The following is a 22,405-nucleotide window of genomic DNA, read 5'->3' as shown; positions in this document are numbered from 1 at the left end:
TTAACGGAGTACATAGAGAAAGTTCAAAGAAGAGCAGCACGTTTTGTATTATCGTGAAATGCGGGAGAGAGTATCGCCGACACGAAAAAGGAGTTGGGGTGGACATCATTAAAACAAAGGAGTTTTTCGTTGCGGCGGAATCTTTTCACGAAATTTCAATCACCAACCTTCTCCTCCGGATGCGAAAATATTTTGTTGACGCCGACCTTAACAGGGAGAAACGATTACCATAATAAAATAAGGGAAATCAGAGGTCGTACGGAAAGATATAGGTGTTCGTTTTCTCCCGTGCGCTGTACGAGATTGAAATATTAGAAAATTATTGTGACTGTGGTTCGATGAACCCTCTGCCAGGAACTCAAATGTGATTTACAGAGTATCCTTGTAGATGTAGGTGTGATGATTACTAAATAGACGTAACTGAAACAGCTGGAAGTTGCCCAGCGACATGTGTTGTAAAATATTATAGTAGACCCTTCTATTTACATACAGCTGTAGTATTCATGTTGTTTCCACATTACATTTGCCATATTTTTTTTACAAAAATATCTCGATTTTTTTTTACACTTTGGTAAGTGTATATTAGACACCATGGTAATTATTGGTACTTCTGTATTATGCCTTTCAGGCAGTAGTGACACTTTAGATGTTAGTAACTTCAGAATCATAGGCACTCAGAAAATCTAACGTATTTACATGGGAAAACAGAGGTTATGGGCAAGCAGCGTAGTTCTAAGAATTACGGAGATGTTACGTGCTACATAATTACAGAACCACACTGTTATTTATAATGCGAGGGTCGTTCAACAAGTAATGCTCCACAATTTTTTTTTACAAGCTATTACTATACATAGACAAACGTTATTGTTGGTGCTTCACATTTGATGTTTGTTCCGTGCGCCAATGAAGTTTCGAACCGTTCTGGCAGATGGTAGAGCCGGAGCACAGCGTCAAAATGGCGTCCTACATACGACTCACGTTTCGAGTAGCGTGCTGTTATTGAATTCTTGTGCACAGAAAAAGAAACCTTGGTGACCATATACAGACGTTTCTGTGCAGTGTATGGCGACGCTGCAGTTGATAGGAGTACAATTGGGCGGTAGATAAAGAAAGTTACACCTCCATGATCAGCTCCACTCGAGACGTCCTGTCACAGCCACTGCTCCAGACATGCTGAATCTTGCGGATGCACCCTCTATGGGCCGCTTAAAGATTCTCTACGGGGAACACACTTTGAAGATGACGAGAGTGTCAGTCATGCAGTGAAAACATGGCTATGCCTATAGGACAAGAGCTTTTACCAGCAGGAAATACATGTTCTTCCACAACGTTGGCCTACGACCATAGAACGTGATGGAGACTAAGTAGAAAAATAGGACATGGACAAGACATGTTGATATATATTGTCACCAACAATAAATATGTTCTGAGAAAAAAATGTGGGACATTACTTATTGAACGACCCTCGTACATAGAACGGTTGCTGGCAAATTATGCAATGTTAAATAATCATGGACCTTGTTTAGCTGTTTGCGAGGGTGCAATGATTTAAAGTCTTAGTTTTTAAAAATTTCCTTAAAGATATGTAGAAGTGACTTGTCTGTAAGGTTTGTTCATTGAGAATGAAGTAGGGGGAGTTGGAGCTATGGATGTAAATTTCGAACTCTTCAAGAAGATTCATTTTCTTTCCTCTATTGACAGTGGGTAGCATCTGCAGGTTGTCTTTAATGGTTGTGGATGACTGGTGATGTTCGTTCAGATCTGTTGCAAAAGTACAGGGTGTTTTTAAATGAATATCGGGGTTTTAACGCTTTATAATATTTATTATATTACACTTACCGTTATAAGTGATATGTCAAATGAAAGAGCAACTCAAACAGTTTTACCAAGAACCTTATAAATGTTCAATGTGAGCACTAATTGTCACACTGCCGGCCGCTGTGACCGAGCTGCTCTAGGCGCTGCAGTCCGGAACCCCGCTGCTGCTACGGTCGCAGATTCGAATCCTGCCTCGGGCATGGATGTGTGTGCTGTCCATAGGTTAGTTAGGTTTAAGTAGTTCTAAGTATAGGAGACTGATGACCTCAGATGTTAAGTCCCATATGCTTAGAGCCATTTGAACCTTTTTTTCACACGGTACACATCAAGTCTATAGCCGAGTTCTTCCCAAACGTTGATAAGCGTGTCTTCAGTGATTATAGCAACAGCTGCTTCAATCCGGTTTCTTAATTCAGGGAGGTCTGCTGGTAGCGGAGGCACGTACACACGATCCTTGATGAAGCCCCAAAGGATAAAATCGCATGGCGTTAGGTCGGGTGAACGTGGAGGCCATGCAAAGCAAGCCCTGCCATTGGGCCCCTTGCGGCATACCCAGCGCTTGGGTACAGTGAAGTTCAACCAATCTAGCAGATTGCGGAGGAAACATTGCGCGCTGCGCATGTGCACTGGTGCCAAGCACAACTGTTTGAGTTGCTCTTTCATTTGACATATCATTTATAACTGTATGTTTAATATAATAAATATTATAAAGCGTTAAAACTCCTATATTCATTTATAAACACACTGTAGATTTATGAAATGCCGCCTGATGATAGAGCAGAGGCCCTGAAACATGTTCGTGTTTATAGAAAAAAAGGCGGACATACGAGGAGCATTCAATAAGTAATGCAACACCTTTTTTCGGCCAATTCCGGTTGCAGAAATGTGTTATTTGTTGTGGGGCAGCCTGGGATATTCCTGGTTCGTCCCCTAGAGTTTTGTGAAGTTACGGTTAGTGGCGAGGCTATACGTTGCCTTGAGAATGGTGTCTATAATGCGTGTACGGTCCAAGCAGAGAGCTTGGCGAAAAACCAGAGAATCTTTATTTGCAGATGCTTGAAGAATGGACCTGGCAGCGAACCACGGCATCATCAGCAATCAATCTCAGACTGCTGCCCACCCTGTCTGCCAAATCATTTATGTATTTACAGAACAACAGCTGTCCTACCAAACTTCTCTGGGGCACTCCTGACGACATCCTTGTGTCTGATGAACACTCCACAGGATCCGCGTTAACTTACATTTTTCGACATTTAGGGATAGCTGCCATTCATCGCACCAACTGGAAATTTTGTTTATCTCCCTGCAGTCACTCAACTTCGACAGGTTACCGCACACCACGGCATCATCAGCAATCAATCTCAGACTGCTGTCCACCCTGTCCACCAAATCATTTATGCATATAGACAACAACAGTTGTCCTATCAAACTTCCCTACGGCACTCCTGAGGACACTCTTGTCTCTGATGAACACTTCACAGGAAGCAATATGTGAACGATGTGGAGGTTATTGATGCAGCAAGACGTTAGCTCCGATGTCGAACATTAGTCTGGTACTGTGTGGGCATACAGGCCCTGGCAATAAGGTGTCGTAATGCCGTCGCAATGAACGGATATTATGTTGAATAACATGGTTTTGTAGCTAAAAAGTTGAAGAATAATACAGTGTACTGGAATCATGAATAAAACCAACCTGCTTTCAGAAAAAAAGTGTTGTATTACTTATTGAAAGCCCCTCATAACGCCCAGTAATTCTTAGTCCTAGTAGTGTTTGCTCCTACAGCCAGGTACACGTGATTTACCCTTTGGCTCTTCTTGTTGCAGAAATGGACGGTGCTGTGGTAAGCCGCAACTGTTCGGTGCACGCCGTGCGCGTGCACCCCTGTGCTGAGGCGGCGTACGGGCAGCCCTGCAAGATCAGGAAGGGCCAAGCGGCCGGCATCTCCTTCTCCTACACGCCAGGTCAGTGGACAACCGGCCATGCCTGGCGCGCACATGTCGTTCGTCGTCGTCGTCGTTGGTGGTGGTGGTGGTTGTGCTGCTGTCAGTGGAAGGGCACCAATGGCAGGACCATATCCTCCACCAGTTTGGAGCCTCCAGAGACAGTAGATCCCACGGCCAGTAAAATATTAGGTTTATGGTCACCTTCCAGTAGACTATTGTAGGCACTTGGCTGAATCACATGCTCTTCACTCGGCTGCAGTTTTCTGACTGCAAACTAATATCGTGTGAATACACCAGAGGTGTACAGGGTGACTTTTTCCACCATGTACAAACTCTAGGGAGTGATCGATGTGAGGATACTGAACAAAAAAGATCGAATGAACTTATGTCTGGAAATTCATGGATTCCATGCTATGGACCATTTATTCAATCATACTGAGCAACGTGGCGCAGTGCTTAGCACACTAGACTAGCAATTGGGAGGAGGACGGTTCAACCACCGTCCAGCCATTCTGATTTAGGTTTTCCGTGATTTCTCTAAATCTCTACAGGCAAATGCTGGGATGGTTCCTCTGGAAGGGCACAGCCGACTTCCTTCCCCATCCTTCCCTAATTCGATGGGTCCAATGACGTCACTGTCCCTTCCCCCCAAATCAACCAACCAACCAATATTCAGTCATACATTGTTACAGAGACTGTGGTCTAATGCGCACTGTACCGTGCAGCCACAGTTATAGTATGTGTTAGTTTCCATGTGCCTCAACACATGCGTGCAGGCGCTGTAGCACTTTCTGTCTCACACATTCATATCGCCCAGGCTGCATCTGAACAGTGTCTAAGGCAGCATGAACATGCTGCTCCAGTGTCTCTACATCTGAAATGGGCTCTGCATACACGATAGTTTTGAGATGGCCAGAAATCAAACAGGTTGAGATCTGGTTAACAAACAGGCCATGCAACTGGACCCCCTCGTCCAATCCATCAACGAGGGAAGACACGATTGACATGTGTCCGGACATTATCGGGGAAGTGGAATGGAGCACCATCATGTAGAAGCCACATAACCCGTCGAATCATCAATGGCACTTTTTCCAGCATGGAGGCAAGAAACGACAATAGTTCCGCTCTGTTAGGCGACTTAGAAGGAAGACTGGTTCCCAGAGACAGTCGCCAATTATCCTGGTCCATACATTCTGGCTGCACCAATACTGATGATTCGCTATCACCATACCACGAGGGATCTGTATAGTAACCAACAGACGACTGTTATGAAAACTGAAGGTACAACTCCGCATAAAGGTGGCCTCATCTGTGAATAGGATGGTTACCACAAGCTCCAGAATCGTAGTTGCCTGGCGAAGAAACCAGTGAAAAAACTGCTCCCGATGTGGAAAGTCTATTGCTAGTAAGCCCTACACTAACTGTAAGTCACAAGCGTAAAAACAATTGTCATGGAGAATGTTCTGCACTGTCGTCTGGCTTACCCTGTACTGCCAGGCCAACTGCCTGGTACTGACACGGCAGTCGCCTACCACGGTGTTGATCACATTTTCCTCCAAGTCTGGTGTCTGAACATTTCGGGTACGTCTTTCATAATTTACTGCTTCCTGCAACGGTCTTGTCTCAGACAAACTGTCGGCCGCTGTGGCCGCGCGGTTCTAGGCGCTTCAGTCTGGAACCGCGCGCCTGCTACGGTCGCAGGTTCGAATCCTGCCTCGGGTATGGTTGTGTGTGATGTCCTTAGGTTAGCTAGGTTTAAGTAGTTTCTAAGTCTAGGGGATGATGACCTCAGATGTCCCATAGTGCTTAGAGCCATTTGAATCATTTGAACCAGACAAACGGCGAAACACTGTTGCAATCATTGAGTGCTGTGATTGTTATTGGCGGAGATAGATCTCCTCATACAACGTTGCTGCCTGCTGCTCGTTATCATTTGCCTATCTGTAAGTAAACACTCCCAAGCTCTCGATTCGAATACGGAACCATTGTGTACAACGTTGTATCACATCCACTACAACGTGACTCAGCAAGAGAACTGAATAGGACACAACATTACCAATTATTATGGCAGCAGAGGGCGCACGTGCCTAATATCCTGTAGGGCCCCCGCAAGCAAGCAGAAGTGGCGCAACACGACGTGGCTCTGACTCGAATGTCTGAAGTAGTGCTGGAGGGAACTGACACCATGAATCCTGCAGGGCTATCCATAAATCCGTAAGAGTACGAGTGGGTGAGATCTCTTCTGAACAGCATGTTGCAAGGCATCCCACATATGCTCAATAATGTTCATGTCTGGTGAGTTTAGAGGTCAGTAGAAGTGTTTAAACTCAGAAGAGTGTTCCTGGAGCCACCATTCGTAACAATTCTGGACATGTGGGGTGTCGCATTGTCCTGCTGGAATGGCCAAAGTCCATAGGAATGCCCAATGGACATGAAAGGGTGCAGATGATCAGACAGGATGGTTACATACGTGTGACCCGTGAAATTTGTAATTAGACATATCAGGAGTCCCATATCGACCCACACCATTGCAGAGCCTCCACCAGCTTGAACAATTTGCTGCTGACATGCAGGGTCCTTGGATTAATGAAGTTGTCTCCATACCCGTACACGTCCATCTGTACAATTCGAAATGAGACTCGTCCACCAGGTAGTATGTTTCCAGTCATCAACAGTCCAGTGATGGTGTCGACAGGCCCAAGCGAGGCGTAAAGCATTGTGTCACCCAGTCATTGAGGGTACACGAGAGGGCCTTCGGCTCCGAAAACCCATATCGATGATGTTTCGTTGAATGGTTCGCACGCTGACACTTGTTGATGGCCCAGCATTGAAATCAGCATCAATTTGTGGAAGGGTTGCACATCTGTCACGTTGAACGATTCTCTTCAATCGTCGTTGGTCCAATTCTTAGAGGATCTTTATCCTACCGCAGTGATGTCGGAGATTTGATGTTTTACCAGACTCCTGATATTCACAGTACACTCGCGAAATGGACGTACGGGAAAATCCCCACTCCATCGCTACCTCGGAGATGCTGTGTCCTATCGCTCGTGCGACGACTATAACATCACTTTCAAACTCAGTTGAACCTTGATAACCTGCCATTGTAGCATCAGTAACCGATGTAACAACTGTCGCCAGACCCTTGTTGTCTTATAAAGGCCGCTGCCGACCGCTGCGCCGTATTCTGCCTGTTGACATATGTCTGTATTCGAGTACGCTTGTCTATACCATTTTCTTGGCTCTTCAGTGTCAGTTTGTCTGTGAACCGCTAAACTCCGAAACAACTGGACGAATTTTCATGGGATATTCGCAGGTAACTTGATCATGGATTGGGGCAATGTATAGGCTATACAGATATATGTAAACAGGCAGAATACGACGCTGCGATCGGCAACGCCTATATAAGACAAAAAGTGTCTGGTGCAGTTCTTACATCGGTTACTGCTGCTACGATGGCTCGTTATCAAGGTTTAAATGAGTTTGAACGTGGTGTTATTGTCGTCGTACGAGCGATGGGACACATCCTCTCTGAGGTAGCGATTTTCCCGTACGACCATTTCACGGGTGTACTGTGAATATCAGCAATCCTGTAAAATATCAAGTCTCCGATATCGCTGAGGGTGGAGAAAGATCCTGCAAGAACGGGACAAACGACGACTGATGAGAATCGTTCAACGTGACAGAAGTGCAAAGCTTCTGTAAAGTGCTGCAGATTTCAACGTTGGCCCATCAACAAGTGTCAGCGTGCGAACCATTCAACGATACATCATCGATATAGGCTTTTGGAGCCGAAGGCCCACTCGTGTGCTACAGAGTTGCTCCAGGAACACTCTTCTGAGTTTAAACCAAACTCTCCTGACATGAACATCTGGGATGCCTTGCAATGTGCTGTTCAGAAGCGATCTCCACCCCCTCGGACTCTCGCGGATTTATGGTCAGGGCTGCAGGATTCATGGTGTGAATTCCCTTCGGCACTACTTCATTTCTGTTGTTGCATATTGAAGTCCCTTCTCAGCCACTGCGAGCATTAATAAAGGCCCACTGGCAGCGTTAATAAAGGGTAGTAAAGGTCTTTTTTTTCCTCCATTGTTGTAGCTTTGGACATAAAATTGTGATGGATTATTTATGACGAATTTCATTAGGGAATATGTGTGTTGTGGCGGTGCAGCTAAAATGCCTAACTGCTTCAAGAACTACGTATGTGACGACCGAGGGTGAGTACCAGAGATTACTGAACGAAAATATGTCAGGAGGTTGATTAGTTTGTTTCCAGAGCTAGCAATTATATGAAGAGCAAAAGTAGCCAAACTGAATTGTTTGAGAAGATCAGTAATACGCTTCTTCCATTTTAAGTTTTCATTAATGTGTACCCCCAAAAATTTTGAACATTCAACCCTATTTACTGACTCCTTTTTATGTGATGTGCTTGATGTCAATCTCTCTGTTCACAGAACAGAATACAGCGTGTTTTCGCAGAATTAAGGGAGAGTCCATTTTCAGAGAGCTACTTAATAATTCTTAAGATAATATCATTTATCAGCTCTTCTATTCCTTTCTCTCTGATTATAAGACTAGTACTGTCTGCTAAAAGCACCAATTTTGCTAGTTCAATGTTAAGTGGAAGTTCTAATTAGTGGACCTAAAACTGAACCCTATGGACTCTCTTTATAATTTTTTTTCCTCAGCCACTAAAATTTCATAGCTTCCTAGCATTGTTTGAATAATTGGGTGCAACTTTTTGTATTCTGTTTGTTATGTATGATTTAGAACAGTTATGTGTAAAGCTATCGATTTCATAAAATTTAACCTTTTCTAAGAGAGTAACATGATCTTCACAATCAAACACGTTGGAAAGCTCACAGAAAGTGCCACGGGCTATATTTTATTAATTATGGCTTGTACTATTTTGCGGGTATTATTAACTGCGTATTGTGATGTAACTGATATGTTCTGTTTATTTGACTTGTCAGTACATCCAGGGTGTGTTTTGGTTGCAGACGAGAGTGCGGAGCAAGTGAAAGCAGTGGCCTACTGGCACGGCAACATGGGTGACGTGGCCTTCCAGGGCATGGACACAGACGGCTGCCACTTCACCAGCTGCCCATTGACTGCCGGCGCCCGGGCCAACTACTCGTACGACCTGCAGATCAGCAGAAAGTTCCCCTCCGTGAGTACCTAGCCTTGGACCTCTTCCTTTCTCTCCCTAAAATGTGTAGTGACCGTTCTGGAGACCCAACAACTCCTCTATAGGAATCGATATGGCTTCAGCAATCACAAATGCTGTGAAACCCAGCTTGCTCTGTTCATCCATGAATCCAGAAAGCATAGGTTGTGGACCTAAGGTTGACACCTGGTTCTTGACTTCCTGACAGGAATACTCCATCTCCTGGTAAACATAAAACACACATCAACGAAAGTTTTGTTATCACTGCGATAGGCCGTGCAGATGTGTAACCATTGCAACTGTTTCTGTACCAGTAGGAATGCCACCACTGACGTTGTCTGTAAACACATGCACAGTTACAATGAGCGCTACGTAGGGGTAGAACGTCCCCTTCGAATGGACTGCAGCATTCCAGTTGAATCTAAAGCACTAGTATGGACCTATTAGAGTCGTTTGTGGAACGGACAGTCGCAACCAATGATCAGGCCTGGATAATCACATAGTGCGTATAAGGCTTCTCAAACAGAAAATTTGATCGTTGTGTGCACTGGAGTTTAAGTGAAGTGGTGCAGACATGGAATCGGTTCCAACTGACAGGTAGTGTTGAGGACTTACCTCGCACAGACCGTCCACATACAGATGCGCAGGATTATCGGTATCTACAATTTTTTAGTTAGAGCACACGTGCCCCAGAACTGAATTCGGCCTTCGAAGAGACTACAGGAGGTCGTGTATCATATTAGACTGACAACATTATTGATGCAAATTTTGCATTCTGGACGATCATGAGGAGGACCATGTCGTACACCACAACACCATAGTTACAGATGGGCAAGAAATCATGCCGAATGAATGCCCCAGGACTGGCGTAAGGTGCTTATGGACGAAACTCGGGTTGGATTGTCTCCTGATAATCGTAGCCAGTTGGAGCCAATTCTGTAATGTTGGTCGTCTCCAGCATTGTATCCCACATGTACAAAAGGTGGTGGTGAGTATTGTTCTGGGTTGGCATTATATGGTGTCACCGTACGCCACTCGTGGTTGGTGAGGGAAATCCCGCTGCTCTACAGTACACATACGAGATTTGGTGACAATTTCACCTTGACGGATAGTGTGCTGTTCTCGTGAACACGTTTATTCAGCATGCTAGGATCACCAGAATAGAGTGGCCTGCCTGTTAGTTGGACATGAACCCAATCGAACACGTGTGGGATGACTGGAACAAGCTGTTTCAAGGCGTCGGCAGCCACCACGTACTCTGCGCGGCTTGCACAGAATCGCCATTGGTGAGTGGGACAGTTTGGACCTGGACTGGCTTGTTGATCTCATTGATGGTACACCACGATGGGTTCAAGCCTGCATCCGAGCGGGTGATGTTCAAGAGTTCAAAAATGGTCGCTTGTGTGTGAATTCCTAAGGGACCAAACTGCTGATGACATCGGTCCCTAGACTTACACACTACTTTAATTTAACGGTAAAGACAACACACACACCCATGCCCGAGAGAGGACTTGAACCTCCGGCGGGAGTGGTCGCACGATTCATGCATGGCGCCTCTAACCAGGCGGGCACAAAGCGCGGCGATGTTCAGAAGTGCCGAGAATAATCACCCATCAGAAGTAGACGATTTTGTTGTTACAGCTTTTCTTTATTCTTTTTTTAGTGATCTCATGCATCAGACCAATTTGGTTTTCTCCGCAATGAATTTCGAAATAAATTGGTGATGTAAACCTTTTATTTATGTGGTTACAAGCATACGGATTAGCCTAACAATTATTCAGTTGAATGAAAGACCTACTAGCAGACTGAGTATTTTTAATGAAATTTCAGATATTTGACTGTATGTTTAATAGTCATTTGTTTCACATTATCACCATTATAGCTTCATAGTCATTGCCAAGGTTAAAGGTGAAGTGAGAATCAATAAACAATACAGATCATACACTGCAGAGCATAATGTAAAGAACATAAAACTGATTACATATTAAGTAGCGTTTCTGACACATCATAAAATGCCTGAGATGCCTGACTGACACGTCATCGTCAAAACCTTACAACATACCAGTACACTGCAGCGCCAAAGGAAGTGGTATAGCCATGTATATTCAAATAGAGAGATACGTAAACAGGCATAGTCATTGCCAAGGTTAAAGGTGAAGTGAGAATCAATAAGCAATACATATCATACACTGCAGAGCATAATGTAAAGAACATAAAACTCATTACACTGCGGTCGTCAATGTGTATATAAGACAACAAGTGTCTGGTGCTGTTGTTTGATCAGTTAGCGATGAAGTGGGTATTTTCCCATACGATCTTTTCATGAGTGTACCGTAAATATCAGAAAACCGGTAAAATATTGCTACGGCCCGAAAAACGACGTCTGAAGAGAATCGTTTAACGTGACAGACGTGCAGCACTTCCGCAAATTGCTGCAGATTTTAGTGCTGGGCCATCAACAAGTGTCGGCGTGCGAACCATTCAACGAAACATCATCGATATGGGCTTTCGGAGCTGAAGGCCCACTCGTGTACCCTCGATGACTGTATGACACAAAGGTGCCTGAGTCAGTCAACACCGAAACTGGACTGTTGATGACTGGAAACATGTTGCCTGGTCGGACGAGTGTCTTTTCAATTTACATCGAGCAGATGGACGTGTACGGGTATGGAGACACCCACATGAATCCATGAACCCTCCATGTCAATAGGGGACTGCTCAAGCTGGTGGAGGCTCTGTACTGGTGTAGGGCGTGTGCAGCTGGAGTGATATGGGGCCCCTGATACGTCTAGATGGGACGACAGGTGACACGTACGTTAAGCATCCTGTCTGATCACCTGCATCCATTCATGTACATTGTGCATTCCGACGCACGTGGGCAATTCCAGCAGGATAATGCGACACCCCACACGTCCAGAATTGCCACAGAGTGGTTCCACGAACACTCTTTGTTGTGACCGCGACCGCAACGGTCGCAGGGTTGCCGAGAACGAGCGCGGCAGGACCAAACGGGAACGTCCAGCGAACAAACAAACGAACGGGAAAGGACAGACACGAACAACGACGGACGACCGAGCGAGACCTTACGACGACAACACGCAAGAAGCAACGGGGTGACAAGAGACAACCAACTGAATCCACAACGTCCAGTAGTACTGTAAACACGCTGTCTGTTGCCGAGATGATAGACTCCGCGAATTTCAGACTGCCTGGCTGAGCGAGAGGCAGGCGCTTGTATACAGGATACGGTACGTCGCTATTGACTGCTGGAACCACGTGCTCCACCGTGGCATTCTCACGTTACACGCGAGCCAGGAAGGTGTGCAGCCACGGCTTACAGTGTGACGGCTGTAGAGAGTGGCAATCGAGGTCCATGCCGTCTGGCGCGGATTCAAAACCCGTGGTGCTCGGTACCAGACTATTCTGAGTTTGAACACTTCCGCCGGCCACAAATCTCCCAAGACATGAACATTATTGAGCATATCTGGGATGCCTTGCAACATGCTGTTCAGAAGAGATCTCCACCCACTTTTACTCTTTATGGACACCCATGCAGGATTCGTGGTGTCAATTCCCTCCAGCACTACTTCAGATATTAGTCGAGTCCACGCCACGTCGTGTTGCGGCACTTCTGCGTGCTCGCGGGGCCTCTACACGATATTAGACACGTGTACCAGTTTCTTAGACTCTTCTGTGTATGTCTGCTCATAACTTTTGGTCTCATTACAGGATACGTTTACAATCACAGATCTTAAGGATGAAAGTGACTTTCGCATGGTGTGTCACTGGCAAGATAACTCGATCAATCTTGGACCAGACACAGAAAGAACTGCTACAGTATATTACAGATGATGACAAGAAAGACGCAATGAGACGGACAGAAATGACACTTTTTTTTCAAAGAAAATAATTACACTGAAGTGACTGCGATTCATGGTGGTCCCTGGACATTACAAAAGGCGGGGGTGCCGGGGTTGCCGCATACGGCTCTGCAGTGTGCTGCCATACTCTCCACAAGGTCGGTAGGGAGCTGTTGTGGTGGAACTTCCCATCCATCCACCAGCACGGTTGACAACTGCTGGATGGTCCTCAGTCCATTTGGACGTGCCACAGTATGTCTCCTCAACGCATCTCACACGTGTTTGCTGGGATTTAAGTTGGGATATGGACAGGCCAGTCCTTTCACCCTCTCATTCTAAAAGGTCCTCCGCCTGCTGCTTTTCGATGTGGACACGCATTGTCCACCATAAAAAGGAAGCCAGGGCTGAATGCACCTCTGAAAGGCAAAACAAGGGGAAAGAGTACGGTTGTTCAGTGATGTGAGGGTCAGTACACCAACGCTTGATTATGACTCCCCAGACCACAATACTCGACCACCAAAACAATAATGTCCGACAATGTTCTGGGCGCGCCACATATTCCCACCTCTCGTCACATGAGTTTACCTCCCGAATCACTACTGGGCTCATCTCAGAAGAGCACGCGATCCCACTCCCCGTTCGACCAGTTGCTATGTTCTTGGCACCATTGCAACTGGTGCTGCCAATGTGTGGGTGTCAGCAAACCATGGCGTACTGTTCTTCAGGCAACTTTGCCTGTCGCACAGTGTAGTGGCCATCTGCTGCCATAGGTAGCTGCAGCTTCCAGTTTCCTGCTGGTAGTTCCTTGTGTGGAGTCATCCAGGTGTTTCCTCTGGGCCACGTTGTGATGAACTCCACGACAGTGCACCGTAACTGCTCGCTGCTTGACACACTTTATCTTTTCCCATTCCTTCAACTGCTTTGTGTTGGGGGCTAGTTCCATTTGGCATTATAGTGACGCTCACCTCACGTCATGTGATGTCCAGGATTCTGTGCATGACAGGTAGACATCTGGCAACAGGCTCCTGCACTTTCAGTAATTTACACCGAGTAGTTAAATGTATTATATTACTTTATCTAGCTCGTCGTTAAGTTTTGCACAACAGTAGAAAATACGGTTGACATTTTACCCCTAAATACTTTGACGTACTGTGCTGTGTATATGAGACCCAATACGGTGCTGTGATACACATCCACCATGCCCGCACGTCAGCTGACATTAACATTTACCACATCTACTTCAGAGATAGCTACAAAGCAGCATCACTGTGTGACCTGTTTAATCTTCGGAGTGACAGTGTCATTACCAGGAAGGGGAACTGGATTATTTATTTTGCTTGGTGTTCGACGTATTCTTATAACACGTAAACATCTCAGCCTCTTACAAATACACAATCCAGCAAGCCGAAATGAAACTATAAATATAGCCATTCTCAGACACGAAACAAATCGTCATCCCCTGTACTGTTTTGCATCTCCTCGGTTCCGAGAGTTACGGAACGTGTACAAAAAACTGCAATAGAGATCAACATAAATATAATTTCCGCCCTTTTTATTGCTCATGAAAGCCACATATTGCATGCTGTACCACTATAGAGCGAGACCTTCAGAGGTGGTGGTCCAGACTGCTGTACACACCGGTACCTCTAATACCCAGTAGCACGTCCTCTTGCATTCATGCATGCCTGTATTCGTCGTGGCATAGCATCCACAAGTTCATCAAGGCACTGTTGGTCCAGATTGTCCCATTCCTCAACGGAGATTCAGCGTAGATGTCTCAGAGTTGTTGGTGGTTCACGTCGTCCATAAAGAGCCCTTTTCAGTCTATCCCAGGCATGTTCGATAGCGATCATGTCTGAAGAACATGCTGGACACTCCAGTCGAGCGATGTCGTTATCCTGAAGGAAGCCATTCATAAGACGTGCACGATGGGTGCGCGAATTGTCGTCCATGAAGACGAATGCCTCGCCAATACGCTGCCGATATGGTTGCACTAACGGTCGGAGAATGGCATTCATGTATCGTACAGCCGTTACGGTGCCTTCCATGACCACCAGCGGCATACGTCGGCCCCACATAATGCCACCCCAAAACAGCAGGGAACCTTCACCTTGCTGCACTCGCTGGCCAGTGTGTCTAAGGCGTTCAGCCTGACCGAGTTGCCTCTAAGCACGTCTCCGACGATTCTCTGGTTGAAGGCATGTGCGACACTCATCGGTAAAGAGAACGTGATGCCAATCCTGAGCGGTCCATTTGGCATGTTGTTGGGCCGATCTGTACCGCGCTGCTTGGTGTCGTGGTTGCAAAGATGAACCTCGCCATGGACGTCGGGAGTGAAGTTGCGCATCATGCAGCCTATTGCGCACAGTTTGAGTCGTAACACGACGTCCTGTGGCTGCATGAAAAGCATTATTCAACATCGTGGCGTTGCTGTCAGGGTTCCTCCGAGCCATAATCCGTAGGTAGCGGTCATCCACTGTAGTAGTAGCCCTTGGGCGACCTGAGCGAGGCATGTCGTCAACAGTTCCTGTCTCTCTTATCTCCTCCATGTCCGAACAACATCGCTTTGGATCACTCCGAGACGCCTGGACACTTCCCTTGTTGAGAGGACTTCCTGGCACAAAGTAACAATGCGGACGCAATCGAACCGCGGTATTGACCGTCTAGGCATGGTTGAACTACAGACAACACGAGCCGTGTACCTCCTTCCTGGTGGAATGACTGGAACTGATCGGCTGTTGGACCCCCTCCGTCTAATAAGCGCTGCTCATGCATGGTTGTTTACGTCTTTGAGTGGGTTTAGTAACGCCTGTGAACAGCCAACACAGTATCCACAGTCAACGTCATCTTCTAGAGTTCTGGGAACAGGGATGATGCAAAACCTTTTTTGATGTGTGTAGATGCATGCAATCCAGAAAATCAAAACCAAAGTGTAGATTTAGCCATTCTGAAATACGAAACAAATAGTGATCCCAAAGACTGTCTATATAGATGTCATTGTGTAAAACTGTAATCCATTCGCACCTGTTAACTTACATAAGAAGGATGGGACATGTACAAAAGTTGGACCAAAATATGAAAACACCGCGGAAATTGAATGCTTGAACATAAATGCAGATGCTATCCCAGCCTACAGGTTGTGACGTCGTTACTGACCACAAACAGCACCTGCGCAATGTGCTCTCTACATTGCAAGTGTGAGTCGTGAACAGAACAGTGTTCTGTGTAGCTGTGAGTGCATTATAGCGGAGCTAAGTGAATTCGACCGTGGGCACATTGTTGATGCTCGTACAGCGTTTCAAGAGGTCCCACATCGAAGATTTATATCACATAAAGGGAAAGCGGTTACAACGTGGATGAAAGTGTATGGGGTGTGACCAAGACAGTTGGCCGTTGAAGAGGACAGTTGGCCGTTGAAGAGGACTGTGACGAAAATAAGAAGACGACAGAAGCCTTTGCAGAACTGATTGTCGCACTCACGAAATCTGTCAGCACCAAAACAACACGAAGGGAGCACCATAAGGGCAGAGCGAGCTGAAATATCAAAACCACTTGTCTTTGATGCAAACGCCCGTAACAGGAAATAGTTGTGCCAAAGCCACAAAGCCCAGACTGTGGAGCAATGGAAAAAAGTCATTTGGTTGGATGAGTCTTGTTTCACACCGTTTCCAGTTCTGGCTGAGTTTACGTCTGGCATAAGCTGGGCCAAGCCTGCGGTACAGACTGTTTGCTGCCAAGAATGAAACATGGTGGTGATTCTGTGAAGATTCTGGCAGCCTTATCGCAGTATACTGAGGGCCCCATTGTTGCTCTGGAGGGTCGCATTACTGCCTAGGATTACTTGACCATTTTGGCTGATAAGGTCCACCCCATGGTTCAGTGTTTGTTCCCCACTGGTGATACTGTGTTCTAAGATGATGGGGCCCCTGTTTACACATCCCACATCTTCCAAGACTGGTTCTGTGGGCACTTTGATGAAATTTCGCCCCATTGTTGCTCTGGAGGGTCGCATTACTGCCTAGGATTACTTGTCCATTTTGGCTGGTAAGGTCCATCCCATGGTGCAATGTTTGTTCCACATTGTTGATACTATGTTCTAAGATGATGGGGCCACTGTTTACACATCTCGCATCTTCCAGGACACTTCGATGAAATTTCGTGTCTCCCTAGCCACTATTTTGGCAATGGCATTGCCGCAGTGGATACACCGGTTCCCGTCAGATCACCGAAGTTAAGCGCTCTTGGGCGTGGCCGGCACTGGAATGGGTGACCATCTGGGCCGCCATGCGCTGTTGCCATTTTTCTGGGTGCACTCAGCCTCGTGATGCCAATTGAGGAGCTAGTCGACCGAATACTAGCGGCTCCAGTCACAGATAGTCATCATAACGACCGGGAGAGCGGCGTGCTGACCACACGCCCCTCTTAGCCGCATCCTGAGGATGATACGGCGGTCGGATGGTCCCGATGGGCCACTTGTGGCCTGAAGACGGAGAGCTAGCCACCATTTTGATGAAATTTCCCGTCTCCCTATCCACCACAATCAACAGGTCTCTACTTTTGGGAGAATGTGTTGGTCACGATCCATCTCCATCATAGTTGCCTGAACTTGTCACTATTTTGCAGCAAGAATGGTATAAGATTCACTAGAAACTCACACAGGACCTGCATTTATCCTTTCAGAGACGACTGAGTGCTGTTTGAATGCCAACAGTTTTTCCAGCATGATAATGTGTTGTTGTGTTTGTGGTGTTCCATATTTATGTCCCACCCCTGTATGCGGCATCATCAGACAAAACCGGCTGTTCTTCGGATCATGTTTTATATTTCACAAAGACACAAGTAATTTTTATCTCAAGCTGCTCTTCCAGTCTAACATTTTCGTAATTATATATTTTTTGTCCTTTTACAGAGAGAGTACAGCGTGATGTGGAAGTTGTGGAACAAGGGCGAGCCCATCAAGTTCGAGTGCTGCTTCATCGTCAGGATAAAGATCCTGGGCGTGGGCAAAAACTGAGAGCATCGTGACGTCATCTGACTTGTGATCCAGTAGCAGGAGGCTGGCGACTTCTAACACTGTGTCATTCCTCAGTTTCTGGCATTAAAGTCTCTTTCCGAATCATCTCCGCTGTGGAATTATTGCATCCCTTACCACCTTTGTCTGTGTGTGTGTGTGTGTGTGTGTGTGTGTGTGTGTGTGTGTGTGTGTGTGCATGTGTTTGTGCACTGCAGTGGTACGACCCTCTTGTGTGGAAAAAGTAGAGTAATGGCTGCTTCCTATCGTATGTAATACCATTATCGCAGCAGCCTTTTCAGTAGTTGCAGGGGCAACAGTCTGGATGACTGACTGATCTGGCCCTGTAACACTAACCAAAACGGCCTTGATGTGCTGGTACTGCGAACAGCTGAAAGCAAGGCGAAACTACAGTCGTAATTTTTCACGAGGGCAAGCAGTTTACTGTTTGGTTAAATGATGATGACGTCCTCTTGGGTAAAATATTCCGGAGGTAAAATAGTCCCCCATTCGGATCTCTGGGCGGGGACTACTCAGGAGGACGTCATTATCAGGAAAAAGAAAACTGGCGTTCTACGGACCGGAGTGTGGAATGTCAGATACCTTAATCGGGCAGGTAGGTTAGAAAATTTAAAAAGGGAAAAGGATAGGCTAAAGTTAGATATAGTGGGAATTAGTGAAGTTCGGAGGCAGGAGGAACAAGACTTTTGGTCAGGTGAATAAAGGATTATAAATACAAAATCAAATAGGGGTAATGCAGGAGTGGGTTTAATAATGAATAAAAAAAATAGGAGTGCGGGTAAGCTACTACAAACAGCATAGTGAATGCATTATTGTGGCCAAGATAGACGCGAAGCCCACGCCTACTACAGTAGTACAAGTTTAATGCCAACTAGCTGCGCAGATGACGAAGAGATTGATAAAATGTTTGGTGAAATAAAAGAAATTATTCAGAGAGTGAAGGGAGACGAAAATTTAATGGTCATGTGTGACTGGAATTCGATAGTAGGAAAAGGAAGAGAAGAAAACGTAGTAAGTGAATATGGAATGGGGGTAAGGAGTGAAAGAGGAAGCTGCCTGGTAGAATTCTGCACAGAGCATAACTTAATCATAGCTTGGTTCAAGAATCATGAATGAAGGTTGTATACGTGGAAGAGGGCTGGAGATACTGCAAGGTTTCAGGCAGACTATATAATGGTAAGACACAGGTTTAGGAAACAGGTTTTAAATTGTAAGACATTTCCAGGGGCAGATGTGGATTCTGATCACAATCTATTGGTTATGAACTGTAGATTAAAACTGAAGAAACTGCAAAAAGCTGGGAATTTAGGGAGATGGGCCCTGGATAAACTGAAAGAACCAGAGGTTGTACAGAGTTTCATGGAGAGCATAAGGGAACAATTGACAGGAAGGGGGGGAAGAAATACAGTAGAAGAAGAATGGGTAGCTTTGAGAGATGAAATAGTGTAGGCAGCAGAGGATCAAGTAGGTGAAAAGATGAGGGCTAGTAGAAAAACTTAGGTAACAGAAGATATATTGAATTTAATTGATGAAAGGAGAAAATATAAAAATGCAGTAAATGAAGCAAGCAAAAAGGAATACAAACGTATCAAAAATGAGATCGACAGGAAGTGCAAAACGGCTAAGCAGGGATGGCTAGAGGACAAATGTAAGGATGTAGAGGCATATATCACTAGGGGTAAGATAGATATTGGCTAAAGGAAAATTAAAGAGACCTTTGGAGAAAAGAGAAGTATATTGAGGGTCAATACAGGGGCGATGTACTAGAGGACAATATTATGGTAATGGAAGAGGATGTACACTCCTGGAAATGGAAAAAAGAACACATCGACACCGGTGTGTCAGACCCACCATACTTGCTCCGGACACTGCGAGAGGGCTGTACAAGCAATGATCACACGCACGGCACAGCGGACACACCAGGAACCGCGGTGTTGGCCGTCGAATGGCGCTAGCTGCGCAGCATTTGTGCACCGCCGCCGTCAGTGTCAGCCAGTTTGCCGTGGCATACGGAGCTCCATCGCAGTCTTTAACACTGGTAGCATGCCGTGACAGCGTGGACGTGAACCGTATGTGCAGTTGACGGACTTTGAGCGAGGGCGTATAGTGGGCATGCGGGAGGCCGGGTGGACGTACCGCCGAATTGCTCAACACGTGGGGCGTGAGGTCTCCACAGTACATCGATGTTGTCGCCAGTGGTCGGCGGAAGGTGCACGTGCCCGTCGACCTGGGACCGGACCGCAGCGACGCACGGATGCACGCCAAGACCGTAGGATCCTACGCAGTGCCGTAGGGGACCGCACCGCCACTTCCCAGCAAATTAGGGACACTGTTGCTCCTGGGGTATCGGCGAGGACCATTCGCAACCGTCTCCATGAAGCTGGGCTACGGTCCCGCACACCGTTAGGTCGTCTTCCGCTCACGCCCCAACATCGTGCAGCCCGCCTCCAGTGGTGTCGCGACAGGCGTGAATGGAGGGACGAATGGAGACGTGTCGCCTTCAGCGATGAGAGTCGCTTCTGCCTTGGTGCCAATGATGGTCGTATGCGTGTTTGGCGCCGTGCAGGTGAGCGCCACAATCAGGACTGCATACGACCGAGGCACACAGGGCCAACACCCGCCATCATGGTGTGGGGAGCGATCTCCTACACTGGCCGTACACCACTGGTGATCGTCGAGGGGACACTGAATAGTGCACGGTACATCCAAACCGTCATCGAACCCATCGTTCTACCATTCCTGGACCGGCAAGGGAACTTGCTGTTCCAACAGGACAATGCACGTCCGCATGTATCCCGTGCCACCCAACGTGCTCTAGAAGGTGTAAGTCAACTACCCTGGCCAGCAAGATCTTCGGATCTGTCCCCCATTGAGCATGTTTGGGACTGGATGAAGCGTCGTCTCACGCGGTCTGCACGTCCAGCACGAACGCTGGTCCAACTGAGGCGCCAGGTGGAAATGGCATGGCAAGCCGTTCCACAGGACTACATCCAGCATCTCTACGATCGTCTCCATGGGAGAATAGCAGCCTGCATTGCTGCGAAAGGTGGATGTACATTGTACTAGCGCCGACATTGTGCATGCTCTGTTGCCTGTGTCTATGTGCCTGTGGTTCTGTCAGTGTGATCATGTGATGTATCTGACCCCAGGAATGTGTCAATAAAGTTTCCCCTTCCTGGGACAATGAATTCACGGTGTTCTTATTTCAATTTCCAGGAGTGTAGATGAAGATTAAATGGGAGCAGGGGCGGATCCAGGATCTCGGTCAGGAGGGGGGGGGGGCAAATTTTGTGGTACCTGCCTTCCAAAAAATTAATTCCAAATAAAAGCATTAATACTCTATATACGCGCCCACACACACATATTGTAAGTAGGCTGTTTAGGTTTTCATATTGGTAACGCCACGTAGCGCTCTGTATGAAATTACTGACTGTGCTGCGTGCAGTCTGTGGCTAGTTTGCATTGTTGTCTGCCATTGTAGTGTTGGGCAGTTGGCTGTGAACAGCGCGTAGCGTTGCGCAGTTGGAGGTGAGCCGCCAGCAGTGGTGGATGTGGGGAGAGAGATGGCGGAGTTTTGAAATTTGTAAGACTGGATGTCATGAAGTGCTGTATGTATTATGACTATTAAGGTAAATACATTGTTTGTTCTCTATCAAAATCTTTCATTTGCTAACTATGCCTATTAGTAGTTAGTGCCTTCCGTAGTTTGAATCTTTTATTTAGCTGGCAGTAGTGGCGCTCGCTGTATTGCAGTAGTTCGAGTAACGAAGATTTTTGTGAGGTAAGTGATTTGTGAAAAGTATAGGTTAATGTTAGTCAGGGCCATTCTTTTGTAGGGATTATTGAAAGTCAGATTGCGTTCCGCTATAAAAATATTGTGTGTCAGTTTAAGCACAGTCATGTATAATTTTTCAAAAGGGGACGTTTCAATATATATATATATATATATATATATATATATATATATATATATATATATATATATATATATATCTGCTTTTAGTTTAATTGTGTATCGCTATGTGTTAACTGTGTTTAATGAAATAACTTATTGCATTACCTAAAAAATCTTCTTCAAATACGACACGTGCACTTGAAAAACTCCGTGTATGTCTGCTAATGTAAATATGCTAATGTTCGTTTCCATTCTTAAATCTTCGAAATTAGTTCACCAATTGCTTTCATATGACAGAATGTTGCCATCGAATTCGCGCATGTGCTTATACGCAGCAATGACGATACGACTGAGAAAAGTTATATTAGGGTATTTGACTGTGTTCATCTTATATTGTTAATTATGTCAGTATCTGTTTGAATCTGCTGACCGTAACATTTATATTCTTACTGTATGAGAGAATGGATTGTGAATGAATCCACAGACGTTATTTTCGTGTACATTATTACATTTGGCTAATTAATGTTTGTTCACATTCCGCATCAAAGTGAGAAGAAAGCCAAAATGGGGGAGAAGCGTTCATCCAGATCGAAAACGTGCAACTGCAGAATAAAAGGGACTGTCGTAAGGTACTCACTATTTGCAACTAATGAGAATATTTTCAAGTATTCCTTCGGTGTTCATCGCGT

General features: G+C 46.0%; 1 protein-coding gene and 1 pseudogene across 1 annotated transcript in view; both read left to right on the top strand.

The window, feature by feature from the left end:
• LOC126210327 (MD-2-related lipid-recognition protein-like) overlaps positions 1-17,910 on the top strand; it is a 55,215-nt gene extending 37,305 nt beyond the window's left edge. The window contains exons 2-4 of the mRNA XM_049939529.1: positions 3,643-3,780; positions 8,763-8,932; positions 17,699-17,910. Coding sequence (XP_049795486.1) covers positions 3,643-3,780; positions 8,763-8,932; positions 17,699-17,803 — 413 coding nt within the window. The 3' untranslated portion in view covers positions 17,804-17,910. The remainder of the gene's footprint in view (positions 1-3,642; positions 3,781-8,762; positions 8,933-17,698) is intronic.
• On the top strand, positions 16,970-17,087 carry LOC126210913 (5S ribosomal RNA; annotated as a pseudogene).
• Positions 17,911-22,405: the final 4,495 nt, after the last annotated feature.

This window comes from Schistocerca nitens, chromosome 10 (assembly GCF_023898315.1).
Source record: "Schistocerca nitens isolate TAMUIC-IGC-003100 chromosome 10, iqSchNite1.1, whole genome shotgun sequence".
Taxonomy (NCBI): domain Eukaryota; kingdom Metazoa; phylum Arthropoda; class Insecta; order Orthoptera; family Acrididae; genus Schistocerca; species Schistocerca nitens.
The sequence above is the reverse complement of the archived record's forward strand: the minus strand, read 5'-3'. Positions and strand labels throughout refer to the sequence as shown.